The 25,137-nt window shown below is 31.5% G+C and overlaps 1 protein-coding gene across 16 annotated transcripts in view; it reads left to right on the top strand.

Annotated features, from left to right (window-relative positions):
* The window catches only part of LOC146994865 (inositol polyphosphate-5-phosphatase A-like), a 205,737-nt gene that overhangs the window by 167,583 nt on the left and 13,017 nt on the right, over positions 1-25,137 (top strand). For 14 of the 16 annotated variants that reach the window (XM_085824598.1, XM_085824596.1, XM_085824603.1 and 11 more), the window contains one exon: positions 4,790-4,894. In XM_085824598.1, coding sequence (XP_085680724.1) covers positions 4,790-4,894 — 105 coding nt within the window. Of the gene's footprint in view, positions 1-4,789; positions 4,895-12,976; positions 13,120-23,002; positions 23,088-25,137 lie in introns of all 16 variants that reach the window. The other 2 variants (XR_015043280.1, XR_015043281.1) reach the window with 2 other exon arrangements.

Raw genomic sequence — 25,137 nt, forward strand, 5'->3', positions numbered from 1 at the left:
TATCCAGAAGAAAGATCATATCAGCGTAAATGTTGCACTTCAGGAAAATGGCAAGAAAAAAAAAAAAAAAACTACGAGGAAATGACACTCAACCTAAACAATATACTAAATTAAAATGTGTGTGACATGTCCTCGAATATTATAGTTGCAAAATCTTCGCCTGTTTCATGATATCTGGGATATCAGTTAAGAAAAATTCTTGGAATAAAACCTTAAGGATAAATTATAGATCCTCTTCTGTCTGACCAAAGTATTTTTCTTAAATTCTAACCTGATAAATCACACTGTGTTTCATATGCTGGGAAATACAGTATCTTGAGATGTTGCAATCCATGTGACTGAAATTTGTTGCCAGAGTTCTATCATTTGCAGCTACTGGTAGTCTCTGTTATTCCAGTGTGTGCAGTATTTGTATACCAGACATGTTCAATTGGGAAAACATCTAGTGAATCCAACAGTCAAGGCAGAATTGTAACCTTTTGTGTGTTGCTGAAGTATTGACATTGATTGCTTCCATGATTGTGCATTACCTTGCTGTAAGGTAATTCTGAAGTCCTTGTGAAGATATGGGAAAAACCACAGTTTTTTTTCATGTCTGTAATGTAACTCTGGCTAGTTAGTTTATTGTATGCTTTCTTGACACAAGCTTAACTCATATCAAATGGCACTCAACGAAGCAGGTCGTTTCGACGCCAAGGCAGTTTGACGCCATATTTTTTTAGTATTTTTATTTATTTATAGAATAAATATGAAATTATATAAGTAAGTAATATGACTGATTTTTATTTATTGAATTAGCAATTGTTTGCATGCATATTTGAAATAAATATATGTGTGTATATGTGTGAAAGTGTTCTAGATTTTTGTTTGTGTCCCAGATTAATGAGAAACTCCCTCGCCAACGTCAAGGCCCCGGGACATGAAGAAGGTTTTTTTTTTTTTATTTATTTATTTCAGAAAACAGCATCAAAAATGCAAAATACGCAAATGGTAAAAAAACATATGGTTACAAAGTAGTTATATTGCAGACAAATATAATTACAGGTAAATAAAATTACACATAAATAAGATTACATCGCAGAACTGTTATTATACTAATCCATTGCAAAGTTATGCGTCACACCTTTCAGGTATTCTATTATTTTTCGATTTTCAAAATCTTCAACTATTACTTTAATTCTCATATGAGCTCACAGATACCTATTCCACTTGTGCGGCGGTTCATCTCTACATACAAATTGTTCGTAACGTTGATCAATTGATTTTTGAACACGCCTGAGACCATCTATGAATTCCCATAATGTGGGGTGTGAAACACCAAATGATGATGACACCAAATTTATTTGAATGGTGGTGCAAACGTAATCTAAAAATAAATAAAAATATGAAAAGTATGGCGTCAAACAAAAACAAAAAAAAAGTATGGTGTTGAACTGACCACACGTCGAATGGCTGGCGTTGATCTGACCTTAATTTTCCACATTCCTTCACAAATTCCATTAATTGGAAAATTTTGCCTTCAGCTTGTGTATAATTTTTGTGATTGTTGTAATCATCATCACCATGAAATATGGCAGCTAGCAATAAATTATTCCAAGCATTTCTAAATGTATCTTCAGACACATCTTTCTATGACCTTCCAATGATCCACGAAGCAGATTTTATGTCAGTGTACTTGAAAATTTCTTGAATGGCCTTGTTACTGTTCTGAAAATTCAACATAGGTTTTAAAAAGACTATCTTACATCTGCATCAGTGTACAACGCACTCTGATACTCATTGGGCAAATGATTTATGTTTAATTTGGAGGAAAGAAAAAGATGGAGACATTAGCTAAAACATTAAGTAAAGTATGAGCCGAACAGTTGTCTATAATTGCTAAAATTTTGCATCATCCGATGAATCAACTAATTTCAAACTTTGCTGAGTATCTGGTATGAAATGATTTTCAAAATCAGTCATTTGTTAATGTTTCTGTCATTCATGCTTTTATATTTAAACGATGATAGAGAAAATTTTACTCTTTTAAAAGTCAAAGTTGTGTTATTCCCAATTGTGTAAAGTTTAAATTTGTGCATTCCTGTAACATTTGCACATACCAGAACGATTAGTCTCGCTTTGGAATCTTTGACACAAGGTTAGGTCTTTTCTGTAGAGGTAGCTCGGGTATTTCAAAATTCATATATTACCAAGCAACACCAGTGTCATGACAGCAGCCAATTCTGGTGATAACTTTCATCCTTAACCCCTTCGAGCCGGGTAGCGAAAACGCGCGCTTATCGCTGAGGCCGGCAGTGTCTTACGCGAGCGTCTCTCCAGGGCCGGGGGCTTTTTTGCTATAGGGCCTAAATCCATGAAATTTCCGAAGTATAAATGCATTGTTTAATAATGCTCTATAGAGTATTTAAATGACTTATGCTTTATAAATATTTTTATATATATACTTTAATTACCTTATTTCTTGTTTAAAAGCATATTTTACATATTTTATTTTAATTACTCACCATTTTATGAATTTTAACATTATACATCTGAAAACTAGATATATTACTTAAAATTCTCTTTTCGTATAAAAAATTTGAAAACAGGGATCTACACACAGTCCTATGTTACATTCCTTGTAATAACTCATTTGCCGTTTTGGAGGATTTTTCCGGGAATGTGAACAAACGAAGCATCGTCGTCTCATTTTCTTATCAGTCTCTTCTGAACAAAGTTTTAGAAAATGTCTTTCAGTTAATCTTTCAGAATCAATATCTGAAATATTTTGCATCATTTCTGCTATTTCATGCTCTGTTAAACATTTTCGACGCTTCGAAATTGCAACGGTAAAAACAAAGAATTCACGTCTAACAAGATCTAATTATTTTCTAAAAACTGAACTGCAAACCAAAATACCCAATGCTTTAGAGCAAATAAAACTTCTCTACTTACAGTAAACAACTACCACGTGCGAATAAAAAGTGCGATTTAAAGAGACGTCATAAATCACGCCATTCGGAAACATTTATTTCCCCGTTTGTTTATATAATTAAAAACACGTGTATGTGAGTATTCTCTCATTTCGAGTAGAAGGTCTAATTTACATGTATCTGAAACCATATGGACATACAGTGACATCTTGTGGCAGAAATTATAGTTTGAAAAACGTTCCAAAGTACTGGCACAAATACGTGACAGTCGGTAGAGAACGGAACAATCCTCTGGCACGCCTGCGTGTCGGCCGGTAGGTAAGTGTGTTCGTTGCTGGCACGTATACGTGACAGTCGGCGCGAAGGGGTTAATGAGTTTGGTGAATACACATGGATCAGCTGAAGTTTTATTGCCTGAAATTTTGAACTGCCTCATGCTATGGTGATTTTTAAATTTGGTTAACTGACCTGTTGAATATACGAATTAAGCCTTTAACTTCATCCTCATTAAATATTTTGCCTAGAGCCATTAGCATTGGACTTTCAATGGTGCAGCATCGCTATCTCATCTATTCAATCACTACTTTGTCATAATTATCATTTTTAGAATTATGAATAGTTTTTTTGTTATTCATTGTTGTTCTAGTGACTCTTCAGTGCCATATTCCTAACATAATTTTGATTTCAAAAAGTTCAAACTTTTAATTTGTAATACTAAAGTTCTAACTTTAATTTTAATAGTGCAGTGCCATTTATACCAGCTCCAAAAAATAATAAGCTGTATCAAATTTAAAAGTTAAGAAAGAGCATAATTTGCAATGTTAACTGAACTTAAATTCCTCAGAATCAAATTCCTTCTCCTGTTGCTATGCCAGTGAACAGAAACTAGGATGAGCGACATCCTGCTCCCAAAAAATATGTCTTGGAAATTCAGTTATTGTTTATGTTAAAAAATAAATTATATTGTTCAAAAAAATGCTAATCCCCCTACAACCATTCAAGGGCAAAAAGTGTAGTCATAGCAACTTAGACTAGAATGAGCGACATCCTGCTCCCAAAAAATATGTCTTGGACATTCATTTATTGTTTATGTTAAAAAATAAATTACATTGTTAAAAAAATGCTAATCCCCCCACAACCATTCAAGGGCAAGTGTAGTCATAGCCACTTAGCCAGCAGGTGTTTGAATGTTATGAGTAGGAATCTCAGTTAGTCAATGAGAAAAATCACTGTTATGGAACAGCTTCTTTTTTTTTAGTATTATACTCTCCATTCCAATACTTTGTAAGAAAAAAAAATCTTAAAAAATTGCTGAAGGCTGTTCTGAAGTCCAGATATTAGATCATTTCGAATATGAAAAATCCAGATTTTGGACTTTTTATTATAAATGCTGTATTAAAGTAAATCAGTTGAGCACTTTTTGTAAAAAGCATGAACAATATCATTTCTAGTATTGGAATTAAAATTTTGGACCTTAAATCAAATTTAAAAAATACTCATGTATAGAAATTTATTCCCATTTCATTAAAAATTTATCTCATATACAAGTTTGAAATGTTTAAATTGCATTTATTTAATATAATTCTTAGACTTCTGGTTTGGTTACATTATTAAAAAATTTGACAGAGTTCTGCTATAAATTAAGTTAGAAAAAGTGTGTTGAAATATTACATGGCCTACATAATGATAAGAAAACACTGTTACGAGGTTTTGGATATGATAGTTTTATAAAAATTAATAGACAGCAATTCATTGGTACTACTTTCCACATCTTAACTCTAAAACCTATTAAACACTTAATTCTAAAATATGCTGTATGCACATTATCTTTTTTTTTTTTTTTTTTTTTTTTTTTTTGTTTCATTTTCTGTTTTTAGAGTAAAGGATTCACGAGAACACGCTGGAGTATTGGTCATACAATCTTTGATCTAGTCAAGATACATCTTTTTCATGACGCATCAAATTTCATAGCCATGGATGATGTAAGTTTTGTTTAAATGATTTTGCTGAAACTTTTGCAAAAATTATACTTTTATGTTTAATCAGATTTGCATGAAAAAAGGGAGAGTCTGAAAGATACTGCCATATAATGTAACTGGAAATTTAAAGGGAAGTTGAGTAATATGTTTCATGTGCCTTGCGAGTTGTTATTGGATTCGAAAATCTGTTTAATACATTTAGTTTTGACATTATTAATGTGCTTTTCTCTCTTTTTTTCATTCATGATTTTGATATCATGTTTGAATGCTTATGGGGGATGGTGAAGACCAGTTTTTATTCTATTCAGTTTTTATTCAGCAAGATGTAGCTGCAGATGTAAAAAATGTAGAAGTCCAAAAAAGCAATGTCAGGGCTGTACAGTGGGTGTTGCAAAAGATACCATTCAAGTCTGTACAGAGTCCAGCTGGTGAATGCAGACACGTGTGGTCTTTCATTATTTTGATGGAGTATATTACCTTCTTGCGCCAGAACTCAGTTTGGCATTTTTCCTTGATAGTAGCATCAGCATGGACTAGTATCTTGCTGTACACCTTACTGTAAGGGGTTTTACCTTTTTCCAGATACTATTTGTGTATAATACCACGGTTATCCCACCAGATACAAAGCATGATCTTTTTATTAGTCAAAATTATACTTTGCAATGCTGCCGACAGGTTCACTGCATGCAGATCAAGCCCCTTTTTGGTTTTTGTTGTTGAAGTGAATTTGCTTTTCATCAGAAGTGTTGATGCGGTCCAGAATTTTATCCTTGCATTGATATTCAAATGGATTAGTGCAGGCCTGAACATGTCTGTCTGTATCTGCTTCGTCTCATGCGGCACCCAGTAATTGAACTTGTATGTCAAGTTTATGCGATGCATTGCATGAATTGTGGACATGGCGCTAACATCTAATTCCTTAGCAAGCTCTCGAGTGGTTGCATACTGATCTTTTTCTGCAAGTTCTGGCAGGCAGAACGTTCTGGGCGTCCTACTGATGTTCGCCCAGAACGTTCTTCTTCTTCACTGTCATAGTCCTTGTTTTTGAACTTTCGATACTAAATCATCACAGAGTTATATAGTACAATGTTAGTACCAAAAGCTGTTCACATGATTTGGCGAAATTTTGTAGCTGACTTTTTGCAATAGAACTGGGAATAAATGATGTTTCTAATGTGGTAGCCTGATAGTTCTATTTGTGACCCCATTCTACTTAACAATATTTTTTTACAAATTTTACAACACGGTGTACTAAAGCAAGTTCCTTTCTTTCAAATATCAAAAATCATTTGACAAAATGCGTTTAAACAGGTGAACGTGATCTGTTTAGTGGACGCTATTTGCAGTGGTGGGAAACTTTGATTAAAACCCGATATTTGCAAAAATCTGTTGAACTGCATCATTTTTCTGAATACTGGAGTTTCTTAACTGCCCTCATTAGAGGAATTCATTTGAATTGTTGGCTTCAGTTCAACCATTATTATACACAATGGAAACTATATTTTCATGTCGTCCCAGTCTACAGGAAACCAAGTCTTGTCTATTTTTTGTCTGTTGCTTGTCTATTTATTTAAATTGCATGCTGTATGGTTTACGTGCTTATGTTTTCATGCAGAAAGTAAAATATCACTACTGTCAATATTATTATTTAAAATACCTGTTAAAGCATAGTTTAAAATGTTAGCAAACTTTTATTACTCTCATCAAAGCTTAGTATTCTTTTTGAAGACATTTTCAAGGGTATCTAATATTCAAGAAATATATCTTCACATTCCAATGTAGACAGGAAAATTGATAAGTGTTTTGTTGCATGTAGCCCAAAGAATATAACTAGCTCATGTCTGTCACATGTTGTGTTTACTTTTGGCCCTATTGACGTACCACATCTCTCATATGCCATAGTTAAGGCAAGGTGTTAAATTTTACAGCTAACAAATGCAGAAAGCCTGGAGTTAAATTTTCAAAGTTTATAGTTGACAAAAGAACTGAATGTAATCATACAGAGATGTGTACTGTCCTGGATATGTGCATAACATATTGTTTGTTCTGCATTGCTACTTTTACCTGAGTGGATTCTCTTTGCTGAAGTGATAATATAAATAGAATACAAAGTCTATAATCCGGACTTGTCGGGACTTCGGTAATTCCGGATTAGGGCTTTTTTTTTGGATTAAAGATCATCAATTTAAATCTGGTAAAATAGCATGAAGAAATTATACAATTAAAAATATGAAATCGTAATTTATGAAATAAAGAGCAATTATGATCTAAAGGGTATCAAAATTTACAAAAAAAAAATAATAATAATAATAATAATATTTATTTGTTTACTTTATTAAACATTTCTTTCATATTAATTTGCTTTTTTTTTTTTTTTTTTTTGCTAATACTTTCTATAAACAGACATAATTTCTTGTTCAGTTACAAAGTTCCACTCTTCAAGTCCTGTAAATGCTGTGTCGAGAATACCGACTGACTTGTCAATTGAAATTTTTTCGTTTTCAATAACCTCTCTGTCACTTTCTTCGCTATACGGTATTTTCTGGATCTAGAACCATACTACAGATTTCGCTGTCCATTTATTGATGATGGGGGCATTGTCATTGCAATGAAAAACTTCTGCTATATCATCTTCATTTATTACCACATCTCCACATTTCTTTACAAAATTTAATAACTGGAAAATTTCGCCTTTAGTTTGCGATGTCCAAAAACCTTCAAATTTGCGGCTATCATCTTCATCGTCCTCACCATGAAATATGGTAGCTGGCCATAAATTATGCCATGCATTTTTTAACGTATCTGGAGACACATCCTCCCAACACGCATGTGCAAACGTGCGTTAATGCGTATGTGTAAACACATTACACGCATGCGTAAAGCATACAAAAAGAAAAGTTTGTGGCTTTGAGTTTGAGATCATTCCAGATAGTGGATGTCTGTATTACAGACTTTGTACTGTATTATGCTTAAAGCAGAATGAAATATGTACTGAAGGTCTGAATTTTCCTGTACCCCCCCCCCAAATTCTGCTATGCTGCATCAAAGTGGCGGGGTGTGTCATTGGGCAGAATGAGCGAAGTATGTTGGGAGCATAACTCCTGATAGGGCCACCTTAGACATGAAGGCCATTTCAATATGCCCAGCTAAAGCATAGCAGGTGAAGATCCTTCAGGGGATTACTGTCTTAGTGATCGGGTATCACAATCCTAGGCCTTTTTCATCCTTTCTATCCTTTTTCCATCTCCTCTCAAATGCTAACTTTTCTCTTTTTCTTCTGCTTTGTGGTATTCCTCTTCCGAGGTTGAGGTTTGTTATGAGAAACTAGAACTGTTCTTGTCTCTAGTTTTCGAATGGTGAGAAAACTGCGTGCGTGGAGATCCATGTCACTGGAAAGGAGGGTCCTGGTAGTTGAAGGACGAGGTACTGTCCCCAACACACTGCTTTGGCTTCTGCTTCTTCTAAATGGGAGGCACTTTATCGTACTCATGGGTATCAATCGGCTGGCCACTGGTCCTTTTGTCAGTGGCTTGGGGACAAGCTCTCGGGAGTACCTGCTTTTAGGAAAGCTGACTGTGGGGCTTCAGTTTGCATATAAACCTGGTTATCCTTGGTGCAGGAATCTGAGTCCCCTTGTTGGACTCTGTGGTGGGTGGGGATGCCAGGTTCGAATTTTTATTTCCTTCAAATATGGCTTTGCAAAATTTTATTACACTTCATGAAACTGCCAAGTAATCATCTAGTAAAAGACCTCAAACTACAGAAAGTACAGAAAACACCTAAATTGTTCCCCTATTTTTGGTTATGACAAGATCTGCTGAATTGCATAAAATGTCACATTTCCTTGTTCAAAAATATATAAAAGCCTGTGCAATGTTTGTATGTAGAATGTTTCGAGCCACTCCTTCAGCTGAGACATGAGTAGTTGTCTCTTCACTATTACTTCAAAAACTGTTTCACATCCTGATAATTCAGCCAACTACTTAGTGCTCGATAGCCAGTTTTATTTGCTCTACCAAGTGCATCTTTCTTGTATTCCTGCTTTGGGATTATGCATTCAACAGTGGATGCAAGAACATGGCTTCTAAGAGGTGAAAGTTCAAGCAGTAAAATATTTGGAAATCCTCCTTGGAAAGATGCTTACATTGAGCTTCTCAACACATTTTCCAACTTAGCTAAAGATAACACCAATGATGATGTGTACAAGCAGATTTTCTATGAACATAAACAGGCTTTCAATGACTATGTTGCAGTGTATACAGATGGATCTAAGTCCCAGGATCACGTCGGCTCTGCCTTCGTGTGCGGGAATACTGTTGAGGGAAGAAAACTTTATCTCGCTTATACCATCTTTACTGCAGAGATTGTTGCTTTGCTATTAACTCTATCTTCCATAGGTAAACAACATATGAAAAATTTCATTAGTTACACACACTCGCTTAGTGTGCTAAAAGCTCTTGAATCCTATGTGGATAACACAAATCTGTTACTCGTAGAAGTTCTGAAGTTCAGTGTTAGCTTAAAAGCCAAAGGTTACCAGATCCTTTATTGCTGGGTACTAAGCCTTGGCTTGGTACCCAACAATAAAGGATCCTACAATAAAGGGTACAATAAAGGATCAATAAAGGATTGACAATGACCTTGTCATGCTTCCATTTTATCCTTCTGTTAGCTATAAAATTGCACGGATTCTCCAGAAATTCAATTTTCAAGTCGGTTTCTCGCCTATTAATAAAATTCACCCTTCGATTCTAAAAGATTGCGTTTCTGTCTTGAATTCTTGGGGAATTTATATTATATCGTGTCAGTGTGGTTTAAGATATATTGGCCAAACAAAAAGAGCGTTAAAGTTTCGTATCAGGGAACATGAATCTTATGTCAGAAAAGGCGAAATTAACAAGTCTTCAATAGCGTATCATAGTTGGACTTTTAACCATAATTTTGATTTTGGATCTGCAAAAATCATCCAAAAGGCTTCTTCCATAGGTGAATTGGATTTTCTTGAGGCTTTTCACATTCACAAAGATTTAGCAGGTTTAGTTAATGTTTTGAAGTCCAATCCAGTCCTTCCTAATGCCTTTAAAATTCTACTATCTTAATTCAGTTATTTTTGCCGAAAGATGGCATTACCTCCTCACGTTTGGTACTACCAGAGGGTATAAAAATCTGTTCAGTGGTTGCTTTCCATTATTCAAAGTTCAGATTTTGAGCGTGAAGGTGCATTTGCCCCTCGCTCCCTATTTTTAACTTCGCCATTTTTCTTGTCCTTTGTGTTACATGTTTAAATCAGATAGCCAGGCTCAGTAAAAGTAGCCGGCCAGTGCAACTCTGATTAAAAATTCGGTTACAACCACGTGCAGTGCTGATAAGGACCACGTGTTTCTAAGACTCCTTTCCCTGTATTTTTCTTCTTTCTTGTTATTTCTTTTTCCTGATGAGGAGGGACCTTTAGCTGCCCTTGAAATCGATTGAGTGTTTCAAAATACTTACGCTAAATACAAGGTTGTTTTTACGATTTTGATTGTCATATTAGCGTGTTTCTCTTCTATTCTAGTCTAATAAAGGATCCATTAGTGTTGTGGGAAACGAACTGGTGGATGTCACTGCAAAATATGCCTGTTCAGCTAACCCGTTCCCTATTCAGATAACAACACTTTGATTGGGAGGAAAATTTTGATGAAATGGCAAAATCTTTTGGATGCACAGTTAACCAATAAATTATGAAATACAAAACATAAAATAGAACATTGGAAATGAACCCTATACCGAAAGGAGGAGGTCCTTCTGACCCGATTAAGAATTGGTTTCACAAGGCTAATACACAGATACCTATTGATGGGTGAAATTGAACCAGTTTGTGCTAAATACAACACTGTTTTAACCATTAAACACATTTTAATTGATTGTCTAAATTTTAATTGCTTTTGAAATTTTTATTTTAATACTTGGGAGATTTCAGCAAAAGATTAAGTTGGTAAAGAACCACATTCTAACATTTTTAACTTTTTAAAAGCTACAAAGCTTTACCATGTTAATTGGATGCCCTGAATCCAATTTGAGTTTCAGAATCTTTGAGTTCAGATCTAACTGGGATCTAGTTATATTCATCAGAATTTATCCTTTGACTATAGAGTTTACTATCTGTATTTCATGGTTTTCAAAAATTAGTAAAAAAGAAAATTGTGTGTTTGATCTTATAGCTTGCTATTTTATACCTATATGTAACATTGTCTTAAATTTCCAATCATGACTCGTGAGTATGCACTGAATGGTGCATGTGTTCTTGTCTTTATTAGTTTAAGTTTTGAAAATACATAATCTTTTGTTTGGCGCAATATTAATCATGGTAATCATGGTGATATCAATATACCACCATGAGTTTTGTGCCGAAAAGTTCCAACCAACCAACCTAAATTTTCTGTGCTTTTCAAATTTCTACCATTTTCCTAGAGAAAAATACAAATATCCTTCGGATATTCTTACCTAACATTTTGTTAATTATTTAACTTAACATTTTGTTAAGTACTTACTACTTTACCTTATTGATCCAACTTTTTTTCACATTGCTTGTCTATTTTCATTCATTACATTTTTCTTCGCAGACTGATGGCGGCTAAGTGAAATATCCCATTCTACCATCTAGATTCTTCTTATCACACATTTGTTGTTCCAGACATTCTTTTATCTGATGCAGAGTAAAAGCGCGCTGTCACTCTCTTTCTATTCGATACAAGCAAATTTCTACCAGCATACTATGTTGACAAAAAAAAAAAAAAAAAAAAATTGGATTTTACCAACTGTATCATCTTATCATGAAACATTTCTTGTTTTTCCTTATTTGATTAACCCTAAAGGTAGGAAATGCATATATGGAAGATAAAGTATATGCGAATTAAAATTACAATTTAAATTAGCAATAGCCAGTTAATTCCTTATATTTAATTTGGTCATTTCCCTCTCTGTTCTAAAAATATTGTTAACTGTTCCTGGACTGTGTTCTGTCTAGATCAGTCCATATAATATGACTTACATAACATTGAAGATGTAACTAATTCAGAACTTGAACTCAAAATTTTGAGAATAAATCTTTCTCTTAGTGAACTTTCATATTGAATAGCTATGCTCTTTTGCTCTTTGCTCTTGCTAAGACGCTGCCTTGCTGCTCTATTCCTACTACAGTATCAGAAAGGTAAATATTTTTTAATAGGCATGACTAGAGTGCCAGGTGAATTGTGGCTGTAAATGTCAATTGAAATAAAGATGAATATTTATTTGCCTCAACTGCCAAGTTTGTTTTTCAATATTGATCAGCATTCTTTGCTATCAATATTGCTAAGTTTGCTGTATTGCATATAGTTACTGAAAACTTAGTGTATTAAAATTATTTTTTTGCTAGTGAACAGGATTTTCATTACTGCATATAATGTCTGAAAGAGATTATAACATGCATTAAAAAATTTCTACTCTTTAAGTACCTTGAAAGGTGTTGCAGCAAAATAGTTTTTGAAGCAGTGGTTGGCAAATTAACTTTTAAATTTTATGAAACTAATAATGTATGTTTATATTAGATTTCTGGTGCAATGCTTAAAGTTTCAGTAAATTTAGATATGTTTTTATAACTGAAAACTGGCATCTATTAATGTATTTATTTTGTGGCTGTTTTTACTTTTATATCGTCCAAGGATTATATTAGAGGCAGTTTTATCTTTGCTGATTTCTGAAATTTATTTTTAGTATTTATTATTAATATGAAAATATATATTTGTTTAAATGAAGCTTTAAAAAAATTGTTGTGGATGTTTAGGTCTGCTTTTTGCAGTTTATGAATTAACAATTTTACAGAAAAAAACAAAAACTGTGTTTGAATTTGCTTTTGCTAAAGTGACTGGTCATTTGACGTGGTTTTTTTTTTTTTTTATTATTATTATTGTTAAACATTTTGCTTAATATGTTGAAAGCGTAATGCTTCATTGTCATTTAAGCTTTTTAAAATATGAATCATTAGATTCATATTTTAAAAACTGTTTGTTTGTTGATATTACTGTTGTTTACTTCTATTTGATATTGCTATTATTTTGTTTTCAGTTGGTATTACTATTATTTTATATTCACCAATGTACTTCATTTTAAACTTATCCGATATATGATTGGACCAATATTTTTATATTTCATTTTCTGTCAAAATACAGTAAAACTAGGCAAAATGCATTAGGTTATTTATTACAAAAGTAAGCATATTTTTTCATTTTACTAATTTTTCTAGATATCTTATAGTATGTATATTTTAGTTTCCCCCCCCCCAAAATGCTTTGTAATATACTGAACTCTCCTGTGATGACCACCTTTTGTAGACAGCTAACTTCATGAGAACATTAACAAACACTGGTATTAAACATTACCTCTGAGGTGACCAAAATCATCTGAAACCTTGAGTGGTTTTTGAAAAGCATTCACTGTTTGTATAAAGGCATTTGAGGATCAATCATTATTATTGAAAATGCGTGATAAAGAGTTAAAATCAACAAAAATGCAAAAATTATTTTTCATCATAAAAAGTTAAATGAACTCATCTGTATTTTCACATATCATCAGATGATAATTCATGTTAAGAAATCACTATGGGCTGTTTGTCTTGCTTCATTGTCTTGCAGTCCTTGTGTGAAGAATTGTTGTTAAAAAGGTTAATCAGTTGCAAAGAAGATGAGGTTAACCACTTGTTGAAGGTTAAAATAATCATAAGACAAAGCAGAGTATTCATGGACTGATGTCTCCACAAAGTGCTGAACAAGCCATACAGTATTATTTCCAGGATTCAGAGAAGCCTTCTAGGTTTAGGAACAGTTCGATGCTAGCCACTAAGAGGTGCTTGCTAAAAGTTCGTAACCTGCATGATGTGGCTTGCATTAACTTTATAATTTCATGCAATGATATCTGGCAGGTAATAATTTTCAGAGCTTAAGCCACCTCAGTAGAAAGAAATTCATTATTGTCTGTTTGCTAGTCTCCGGCTCAATCTGAACTTTTCTTTCTTTAGTGAATATATTCATTGTAACATCAAGTGAAGGGATCAGTTTGGTTGTGTGAGGGATGCAACAGGCAAGCATTATTTTGAATGGGTGTGTTATTTTGACACTCAGTTGTGTCTCCGCCTTTGTATCTTTCATGCATATTTTTTAATTTTATTAATTGTAGGTGACTTTTAACCAATTTGCTCAAGGAATGAATAGAATTTTTGTGTTTGAAGTTGAAGGAAGTCTATGATTTGTTTCATGTAGGATATCTAATGGTATAATTTTAACATCTTGTAGAATTCCAAAAGTGTGTACTTTTTCTTCATTGGTTAGATGAAAATAAATCCCAATGTGACATGCAGTTCACCTTCTTTCATGTTTCTGATATTAATATAAGTTACTTTTCTTCATTCTCAGTGAAAAATGGGTTAATCTTGTAGCTACTATTGTAAAAATCATTGCATTATGCAATTATTTCTAAGTAAAGTACAGTGCTCATTTAAACCCTTTCAAATGTCAAATATGAATTTGGTGAAATGTTTTGATTAGTTGCTGTTTTAGAAATAAAATATGCATTTTGATTGCCTTCTTTTATTAGAGAAGAAAATTCTAAATCTGAAGGCTATGGCAGGTGAAGCATGCAGAACTAAGACTTGTTAATAGAACATATTGTGTCAGTTGATAATTTTATAACATCATACATTGAGTAAAATAACTGATAAGTATAAAACAGCTTGTTAAGAAATATGAATACTATTTGAAGAAAAATTTTAGATAATTTAAAAAGCTGAAAGCATATTTATTTATTTATTTTATTTATTTTTTTAATTTTTATTTATTTATCAGACACATAGCAGTGTAGAAGTACAGGAGTCCTTCTTCAACACAGCATCCTGTAACACGGTTTCGCTGTAACACGATTCATAAATTGCAAGAACCCTATAACAATATACAACAGGGATAAGATTAGATTATCTTTAAAGAAATTATGTTTTAGCTCTCATTTCATCAATAGATGTTGCCGGTAACTTAACTCATGTTCAGTCTTTCTTATCTTATCTTGTTCATTTGCACTTTTGCAAATGAGGATGATGGTTCGGTAAAACCATCGAAACTAGTCCTGTGAAAATTTGAAAACATAATGCTGATTTTTGTTGTTTGACTTCTAAATTAATGTCTACCCCTATATCGAGAAATTTAAAATGACCGGGTAAGAACTAGTAAGCAAAGTAAAATTACAGATTTTGTAAAGAGAGAAGAGAATGGCAGAACTTTAAATGAAGGAAGAAATAATGAAAGTGAAAGCGATCTCATTCCACTGAAAAAACATTCTCTGTTGATTATACTGAGTAATGACAAAGAAGAAATTTATTACACTAAAGTTGTATTAAATTAAAATATGTAATATTCTTTGTTGTGTGTTAGCCCCTTTTTATATTGGCTCTGGGTCTCGTACAACATGATTTCACACAACACGGCATTTTCTAGGAACCTATCTACTGAGTTATACGAGGGTTACTTGTATTGGCATTATATTAGCAACATTATGGTAATGATAATCTTAAATTGAAGCATTTTAGTTACTCATAATAAAGAAACAATTCTAAAACAATTGAATTTCGGCCATAAAGACCAAACATTGTTCAGATCATTGTTTTTACAAGTATTTCATAAAAGCATTATCAGTATGATTGTCAATCCATACATTTTACAAGCATTTTAAATCTTGCAGTTATAAACATTTCAATCATTTACCAAACCACAAGGTTTAAAATTTCAAAGACAAAATTGCACTTAAATTATGTGTTAAAGCATCTAATATGTGTAATCTATCCAAGGAAATTAACATGCGAATTGCAATGAAAATGGTATAAAAATTGCGTCTTTTTTGAGAAAGTGGCATGTGTAAAGTATATACTATGTTTATAAATATGTAAATTTTAAATACAGTATCTATATGTTTATATTTGTTAAATTAATATTACATCTATCTAAATATTATAGTATCAAAATAAATGAAAATTATTTGTTTTATGAAATTTCAATTGTCTGTTTTTCTGCTCTAAAAAGTTAAATTTAATGTTTAACCATATTTTTCTGTAAACGCAAATAATCAGTTTTAAGTAAATTTTGCTGAATAAATTTCACTAAAATTAAAACATTTTCAGCTGAAGTAGAGATTACATGCAAAGCTTCTGAGAGATTTGATTGCTGACATTGAAGTAATATTGGGAGTTGTTCTAGGTGTTGGGAGGGTGTGTTCTATTGTAGTATTATAGTCATTCGTACAGAAATGTCCTGTCATATATTTTAGAGATGCCTTGGTCCAGAATTTATATTCATGCTATATTGCATGTTTTCATGAAACTTGGGTGAGGGAAATGCTTTTCTCCATGTAAAGGATTCTGATGCATTTAAAGAGTGTCTAACTATAAGCTTAGCAGGGCATTTTCAGGTATAACTGAATCAAGGAAATAAAAGAAAGCGGGGAAGCAATTCTGTATCTTCCATTCTACTCGGCCAGTTGCTGAAATTCAGCTTGCATTTTTTACGTCTTGAAAGCATAACATAAGATATATATTTGATAACATAAGATATATTTATATGCAGTGTTATTCTAATATACTTATTCTGACATAAAATTGGAATTTTTCTGAAAAAGCATGGCAATTTTTTTCCATATTTCAATTCTAAGACTGAACTAATGTATTCAAATATCGAATTTTATAAATTGTGATCAGAAATTTAAGGAAAAATTTGAGAATTAAGTTTTGCTCGCTTTTTTTACATTGTGCCCAAGAGTAATTCACTTGGAGAACTTCCTAGTTTTTGGCAACATATTTCACTTTTCTTTTCATTCTTAATCTGCCGAAGTCTCAGTTCTTCTTTCGTAGAAATATTTTTGCCATATATTACATTTTTTAATCACTGTTGGAATTTTTTCCCTTTTCAAATTTTACTGAATTGCTTTAGATATATTACTGAATTATATTCCTTTAAATAATTATGTAAAAAATTTAATTTTATACATTTGAATTGTGTACTTTTAAGTATTTATTAATATAAATTTTTTCAGTGTTTTTTATTTATTTTAACTGCATTTCCTTTTAAAGAGTGCTTTGTGAACCAGTGTACACCATGATGCATTTAAAAAATAGATGTCTTAAAAAAAGGAAATATAGTAAGCACAATTCGTACGTCTTTCAGTGAGCCATTCTGGAAGAATATATAAATGAAAAAGATGATAATAGAATTTTAATTTAGGAGGAGATACATATATTGTTTATGCAGTTTTTCATTGCCTTGGCTTTAAACAATTTTGTTATTGTGACTTTTTTTATATATTATTACATTTTTATCATCTTACTTTTAAGTTTGTTAAAATGTTATGCGTATTTCAGAATAAGTTTAAATATTTCATTTTTTTTAAATCATAAGAATTAAATAGTGTAATATAAAAAAAATGAGTTCGCAAAAAATTATTTTTGAGTTTTTAATACTTTGCCAATTTTTTGACACATTCTACAAATATGTCTGCTGTCATTCACTTTTTTGGGCTGCATATTGTCAATAGTTGTGAAACATCTTGGTTTTTGTAACATTCTTAAGAGTAGTCTTCTATATTTTCCTTATTTGCTCAATATAAAATAGTGAAGGGATTTTCACCGTGATACTGAAGGTCTTCAGAGGTGAGGTATTTTAAAAACTGGAGAAGAAAGAAATGACTAGTTTCATCAACATTTAAATGTTTTTAGATGGTATAAATGTTTTTTACTTGATTGTTGAACTTTGGATAAATTCTTAATCATTTGGCTGAGACATCTTTGGGTTTTCAATTTACGATATAACATTCTGTGACATATGTAAATTTATACAGCCCTTCAGTAAAAAAATAATCATCTTTTGCATTCATCCACAAAGTTGTATCTTGGCCCTTTTCAGTTTACATAGGCCCATTTGCTTAACTACTTGATGTGCTACACTGCCTGAAAAATTTTAATAAAATACGGTTTGAACATTCAGATATTTTGCTTTGAACATGCAACTTCTCTGAAATGGATTTTCTGCAGTTGTTCATTCTTCTAATTTCCTTCTTTCAGAAATATTTGTTTTCAGTGTTGACACAAAAACATTAGTTTTTAAACAGTTATATTTCCATTAATTATGTATTCTGGCCAAATTCTCAAATTTGAATTGTATCTTTCAGGAAGACCACCTTTCATTTTAAAGATATTTCACTTGCAGATTAAATTTCAAGCAAAGCTCATTGGACATACTATTGAGTTAAAACCTGTTTAACAAATGATAGAGGCTTGTTTTGGGCAATGCTGTGAGAGAGGATCCACTATCCAATTGTAACTCAATGATATGTTATATATTCAATTGCAACTTAACTTTGTATATATTGTTTATTTATCTATATCCATATCATGTACAGTATTGATGTTTTGCTGACACTCTAGTGAGCAATCAGCTATGTTGTTTACTAGGATTAAGTGAACTGTGAGTGCGGCATAGAAAATATTCCTAAATTGATTTGCTTCAGAGAGGCAAGAAAATTCTACCTCCAGTTTGAAAAGCACTTATTGCTACCTTGCCATGTCACTTTTAAGTATTTTTTTTTTTTTTTTTTACTTTGAGAGGCAATTTTAGGTTTGGGAAATTGAAAATAATTTCAAGAAAACAAATCTGGAGAAGGACGTTAAATAATGTTTTTTACAGGATTAATCTACAGTTTACGTCACAAATAGTGTGCCAACCTAAATAATAAAATATCTTCATTGAATTGCATTGTTAAAATTATATTACTTTATAAATTTATCAAGGAATCCCCACACTTTTATTATTCATGATATAAAATCATACATGAGTTTTGTAAAGAGAGTTAATTTCTTGTTCCTATTAAACTGCAGGATCATTATTATTATTATTATTATTATTCATAAATATTTTGAGTTTTCAATAGAAACTTTATGGAAACTTTTTTCTAGTTGTACTTCTTTCTCTAGAACTATACTTGCATGTACAATTATGTATGCACTATTTAGAGGACTGGTTGCTACTTCATCAAAGACACACTTCTTTGAGAGAAATTTTCATGTTCCTTTATACATGCAACATTATTGTCAGTAAAAGTGACGTACCCAGAGCAACATTATCCTTAATTATTCTGCGGGTGATATTTTTATCTGAGTAATTTGATTTTAAGAGTATTTCTTATATGTCCAATTGCATCTTGTGTATATATCCTCTTTATTTATATACATTTGTATCATGTACAATATCAATGTTTTGCTGATACTCTAGTGAGCAGTCAGCTATGTTGTTAATAAGGATTAAATGAACTGTGTAGTGTGGCATAGAAAATATTCCTGAATTGATTTGCTTCAGAGAGGCAAGAAAATTCTACCTCCAGTTTGAAAAGCAGTTGTTCACTGAGCTCTTGCGCCTGCTGAATTTAGTTACTTTGTTATGTACAGTAATGGGTATAAAAAGCCTCCCCCCCCTTTTTTTTTTTAAATATTCGGGTTATCTTGCAGGTTTTGGTATTTTTGAAAAGAATGATCAATAAATTTCATCTCTGATAATGCCAGTTTGCAATATATTTGAGAAATATTCTAATTAGATTCTTAGGTGTTTGTGGCAATAATTATTGTTTGTTATTTGTCTTGGAAGGGATGCTTTCTAAGAAAAACTGCTATGTATTCACATTATTTATAGAAAACATCAGCCTGTATGCCAGAAGCCAAATCCAGTGTAAACTATTAGAATTCAGTGGATTTAATTGCTTGGCCTCTGATTGATGAAATATTCTCATATAAGAGCTGTTAGTGATTCATTTAAATATTATTATTTGCTGGTACTGTGCTTTAGTGTCTAAACTGTAAACCCAACAGATGTGCATGTATATATGAAAAGTATAAAATAGATATTTATAGGTGTACATAAAAATAGAAATCTGTTTGAAACTTCATTGAATGAACTTTGTAACTGCATATGTTTCTAATTAGCCAGTATGAAAATTTTTAACATCAGAAAGAGAATATTAATGTAGTTCATTTATTTTGTTATGGGCTATCTCATCAAGGCTGTCTGCCCACTCTGAAGGTCTCTGTGAAGAAAACTCGCTTATCGATGTGTTGGAATTTTTAAAAATTCACTCACTCAGTCAGTTCAGAAATAAAGAAGTCAGACCCAGAGCAAACTCTCATTATTTTGTGCTTTTTAGCTCTGAGGCAAATAATATATTTCTATGAAGCTTTTTAATTGTGCTCAATTTATGCGGACTACTATTTCGTCTAATCACTCTGGCGAACATGTGGGTGTCCTGAGAAGAACAGTGAGTTTACTTTAAAGTATGTCCGATGAAATTGTAGAAGATATGACAAAGATGGGAAGGATTTAATTACCCTTTATTCTTCATGGTTTGCAGCTGCTTCCACACTTCAGGATACAAAGAACAGTACTTGTGGTCTGAACTAAAAAAATAAGAACTACAAACTAACTAAATTTAAATAAGAGCTAAACTCAAATACTATACAAAGACTAGTATCACTAAGATTGGCCTTTTAGGTCTTTACGTATGTAATACACAGAATGCAGGAAAACTACAGTATGTCTTCAATATCAAGAGGACTAAATTTCTGGCCTGAAAGGCGGACAGCAACTGACTGAAAAGCATGCATGGAATAAGGTGGCGAGAAGTCTCTCTCTCTCTCTTAACTCCTTCTTGGCTAAAAGCCACAACTTAAATACTTAATAGTTTGCAAGCTCAATTTGCATACTAAAACTAACCACATTTATTCTGGCCGGAAGTGGAAAATAAGAGAAGACACTAAAGTTTTAAAATAAAATAAACTTTAGTAAAACATAAAATCCTTACAAGTTAATTGGCCTCACATATAATAATCCCATATTTTTTAAAAGATTCTAGGACTAAGAATAACGTATTATGCAAAAGATAACTTATACATCCCACAAGGAAGATAGTTAATTTATCTAAATATCATACTGTAAGGAAAGCAAATATATAAAGTTTTATTTCAGAGGTTTGAAGTTATTAACTATTGAAATATATTCTTAAATGTTTAAATAGATTTTTCAGATGATCATTTTCAGGAGGAAAATTATCATATATTCTTAATATTATAGAATGCCAAATAGCTCATTCATTTGGGTAGTTAGGTGGTGAGTATTTCATAAGACAAAACACCTATAAAATCTGCAGATTAAAAAACCTTGCATTCAATCAAATTTCAATGAGCTGAATTGAAGGGACTTCTTAATCCCTTCAGTTCAAGGATGCTCATCAAAGTTTGTCTGAATTGAAAGAACTATGAAAAATTTCGTGCTGAAAAATTGTTTGACTAATTACATTTGAAGAAAATCTAGGATTCTTCATAGATATGCATATAAGTATTTAATTAAATAATAATGCTTTTTAATTAAATAATAATGTCTTGGGCATAGTAGTAATGCTGAACCTGTTAAAACATAATTAAAAGTAAAAAATTAATCATAATTAATTTAACCTAATATTATAGTTGAAATGATATAGGCATTCATGGATTAAGTGATGCTGACATAAAACCATACAGTTCCGTTAGTGATCAGATTGTGCATCTGCACTTGAAAAAGAAACGATGATTTTTTCCATGATTATGACTATATTTCTCTTTCTTCCAATGATAGAAATATCTGGAAATGTTATTAGTGATGCAGTCCAAATGATATTAAAATATTACCTTTTAATTTCTGAATGGCAATGTTTCAGATTTCTTGAATCAGCAAAAATAGAAAAGGAGAAGCAGTTCAGGTTTATTTAATTACAAATAAAAATGTAGGATCTACTGCTAAAATAAATTTTCTTGAAAGTGTGTTTTTAAATGCTAAGAAGTGAAGTGAAGGTGACTAATTCATTCAAAAGACCGTGGAAATGCAAATTACTCCACATTTATGGATTGTGTGAAGTTGGTTTGTGGCATGACCTCAGGGATTGATTCATGACTTTTAGGGATAATATCAGACTTCAATTGCTAGGGAAGGGAAAAATTCAAGAAATGGTTTCATTATCATTCAAAAACAAAAACAAGTTTTTCTTATTAAATTCTGTGCATTGAAGAAATTTGCTTTATGGAGAAAGTTTATATTAAGTTTCTGTACAATTTGTGGAAAACATAAGTTTTACTATGTAAGTACTGGAATTTATTTTAGCATATAATAACTGTTCGTTATAGAGAAATGCTGCAAATGTTTGTGCATCCACATTAAGATGTTTGAAATGTATTTGACAAGGGGTCAAATACATTTCAAATGGTAAATTCATGAAGAAGTCTGTTTCTTAATTTAGCTGCAAAAACTTAATGGTCATTCATATCAGGCAGGCTTTATAAAGCATGCTTATTGTTGACTAATTAATCTCTCATTTATAATTATTAAATATTATTTGTAACTTTACCACCCTTGATGGGGCCAGTAATTTATTTTGTTTTTAGATATTGCAAAAGAATAGAAAAAATATAAACAAAAATACGAAAATGATGAAAGGAGCAAGCTATTCAAAATATAGGAAATAGAATGTTCTTATTCGATATTGACTGCATAAACAATCATTGCTGTTCCCCCCCCCTTGTATACAGAATATAATTATAAAAAAAAGTTTTTGAAAATAAAAGAGAACAGTATTCTTTCTTGAGTATTTAAAAATAATTTCTGATATTAGCATTAGTTATTGAGCATAGTGTTATGATCCTTTATGTTTGTTTATTTTTATTTGTTCATATTTGAAGGTTACATCAAGTTGGATTATGCATTTTGTTCTTTTAAATATGCTTCTGTGTATATAGTTATTTTAAATTTGTGACAAATTGATCAGTTTCATATTTATATCTGAGGCATTTAATTTTATTATTTTTTATTATACAATTTTATGTTATTATTTCAAATCTCTAAGACTGTGTTACATTAAAAAAGTTGTTGTAATATTATCTCATAGCCATTTTGCAATTTGTCTTGAATGCTTTTTTGTTTTTGTTTTGTTTTGCTTAGTATCTATTTTAGATAATGATATATTACAAGTTATAAAACTGATATATTACAGGTTTTCTACTGACCAATATGAGAAAGTACCATTCTTTATTTTTGGAGACTGTAATTTTTGCCTAGATACCAAAGATGTAATACAGGTACTATCTTCAGAAAAATAAGTTTGCATAGTAATTATAACATTTATATGTTAGATAAATGGAAATAATTATAACAAGATAGCTAAACATTGTTTATTCCGTACTTCTACTAGCTGTTGTTATGTATTAGAGTTATAATATGTATTATCTTACAGTTACATATTTTGCAGTAATATTCCTCTAAAATATCTGAGACACAAATTTTTGTAGTTTATAGTTAGTCATGCAAATAGAATATTCAAATTTGTTAACAGATATCTTAGTATATATTATTTTCTAAAACTGAAGGAATCTACAAGTAACATTGAACTTGCCAATTTAGTTTGAGTTTTACATTACAATTTAATTTCAGTTTTACTTTTTTTATAACTATGTAGTTATAAAAAAAGTTTTAATTTCCATGTTTGCAAAAGAATAATGCACAACTTTAAAAAATGAGCAAGAGCTTCAAGTTCTAATAATATGTATGTTGCTTGTAATATTAGAAGGTGGAGTGAACATAGTTGTGTATGTTATTTGAATTAATTTGTTGAGGTTTTTAAAATCTTAGTGATAAAATCACTGGTTTACAGGGGGAAAAAAAGCTGGTGATAAAATCTGAATATGCATATTTTCTTCCATATTTTATTTTTTGTTTACTTTGCCTCCCCCCAACTCCAAAGTTTTTTTTTTTTTTTTTAAATGACCAACATAAAAGTTTCGAGAAAAATAAATTTTTATTTATTTTTAGATGTATACAAAACAACATATTTCACCTTTATATTGAATGTATAATGGCCTACCATACTTTTCGTTTCCTTTGGAAATTTTTCTTTAAAATTTCAAAAGGTTGAAACAAAAAAGGTTCAAAAGGTACCATTGCTTGCTTTTTAGCAACAGACATGACGAAGCTTCCATCCTTGTCCTTTCAATTACTGCTCTCAGATTGATTTTGAGTGAAAGCAACAGCTGTCTTTTTCTTCTCTCTAATGAATTCATCTAATGTGGGCTGTTCATTACTGTATGTTATGGACAAAGAGATCAATCTCATTATTTAATAACCACACCATGTAAGTGTCTATGCAAACTGGAATTTCATTTGCAGTAACACAGTTAATATGTAAGACTTCAGAATTTTTTCGTATATTAAATGTGCCCACCAATGGGCGAGCGGTAAAATCGCTGAACAGTGGTAGGTATGACCTGGGTTTGATTACAGGCAAATGTGCTAGCTGCTTGGGCATTTTCGTGATTTTCCTCATGTGTAACTTGTATATGAGCCAGTTTCCCTTAAAATGTTCTCTACAATGGCATCCCTTTAGGCAGATAGCCCTAGTGTGCTTTGCCATAATCAACTAAATCAAATCATATATTAAATATTGACCTCTTATGTTTATCATTTGTATGTTGCAACACAAGCTAAAATATTAAGAATTTTATAGTCAGTAAGGAGATTTTTGTATCTGCAGATGTGAAAAAAACTGAATTCCAAAGAATAGTAAATGACAGGTTAATATGTAATTAAGTGAAAATATTAATTCTGTTGGTGGAGATTTCTGAAACATAGGGAAGGGAAAACTACTGTAACACAGCTAGAATTATCTATGATATGTGTTTTTCATAATAAACTGAATTGCCTGTTTACTTTTATTCCTCTAGCTTAAGTATTACAAAAGCCATGTTCCGAATTTCCTTGATATATCCAGAATACTAAAAAAATCATACTTTTCTTGGACCATGTGTCAAGAAATGCCAGCTAAAGGTGCTAAAAGGTTAAATAAAAAAGCTAAAGGTTAAATAATAAATTAAATATTACTACCTTCTGAGTCATTGACTTTGCATGACCTAAGATGCATCATTATACTAGGCTGAGATGGCCAATATGTATTTTGCTTATAGGTCAATGGATAGAAATGGATGTATGTGAAATTGAACGTAAGATATATGTACTACACTAGCTATTTAACACATCTTTAAGGTCTTTCAGTCCAGATGTAATAAGTATGCACAACTAGTGTTTATCTCCTTATAGAGACAATCACTAGGAATAGGAGATTACAGCCAGCATCTA

The sequence above is a fragment of the Stegodyphus dumicola genome, chromosome 10, assembly GCF_044657685.1.
Source record: "Stegodyphus dumicola isolate Sdum_Otavi_A_Nest chromosome 10, ASM4465768v1".
Taxonomy (NCBI): Eukaryota; Metazoa; Arthropoda; class Arachnida; order Araneae; family Eresidae; genus Stegodyphus; species Stegodyphus dumicola.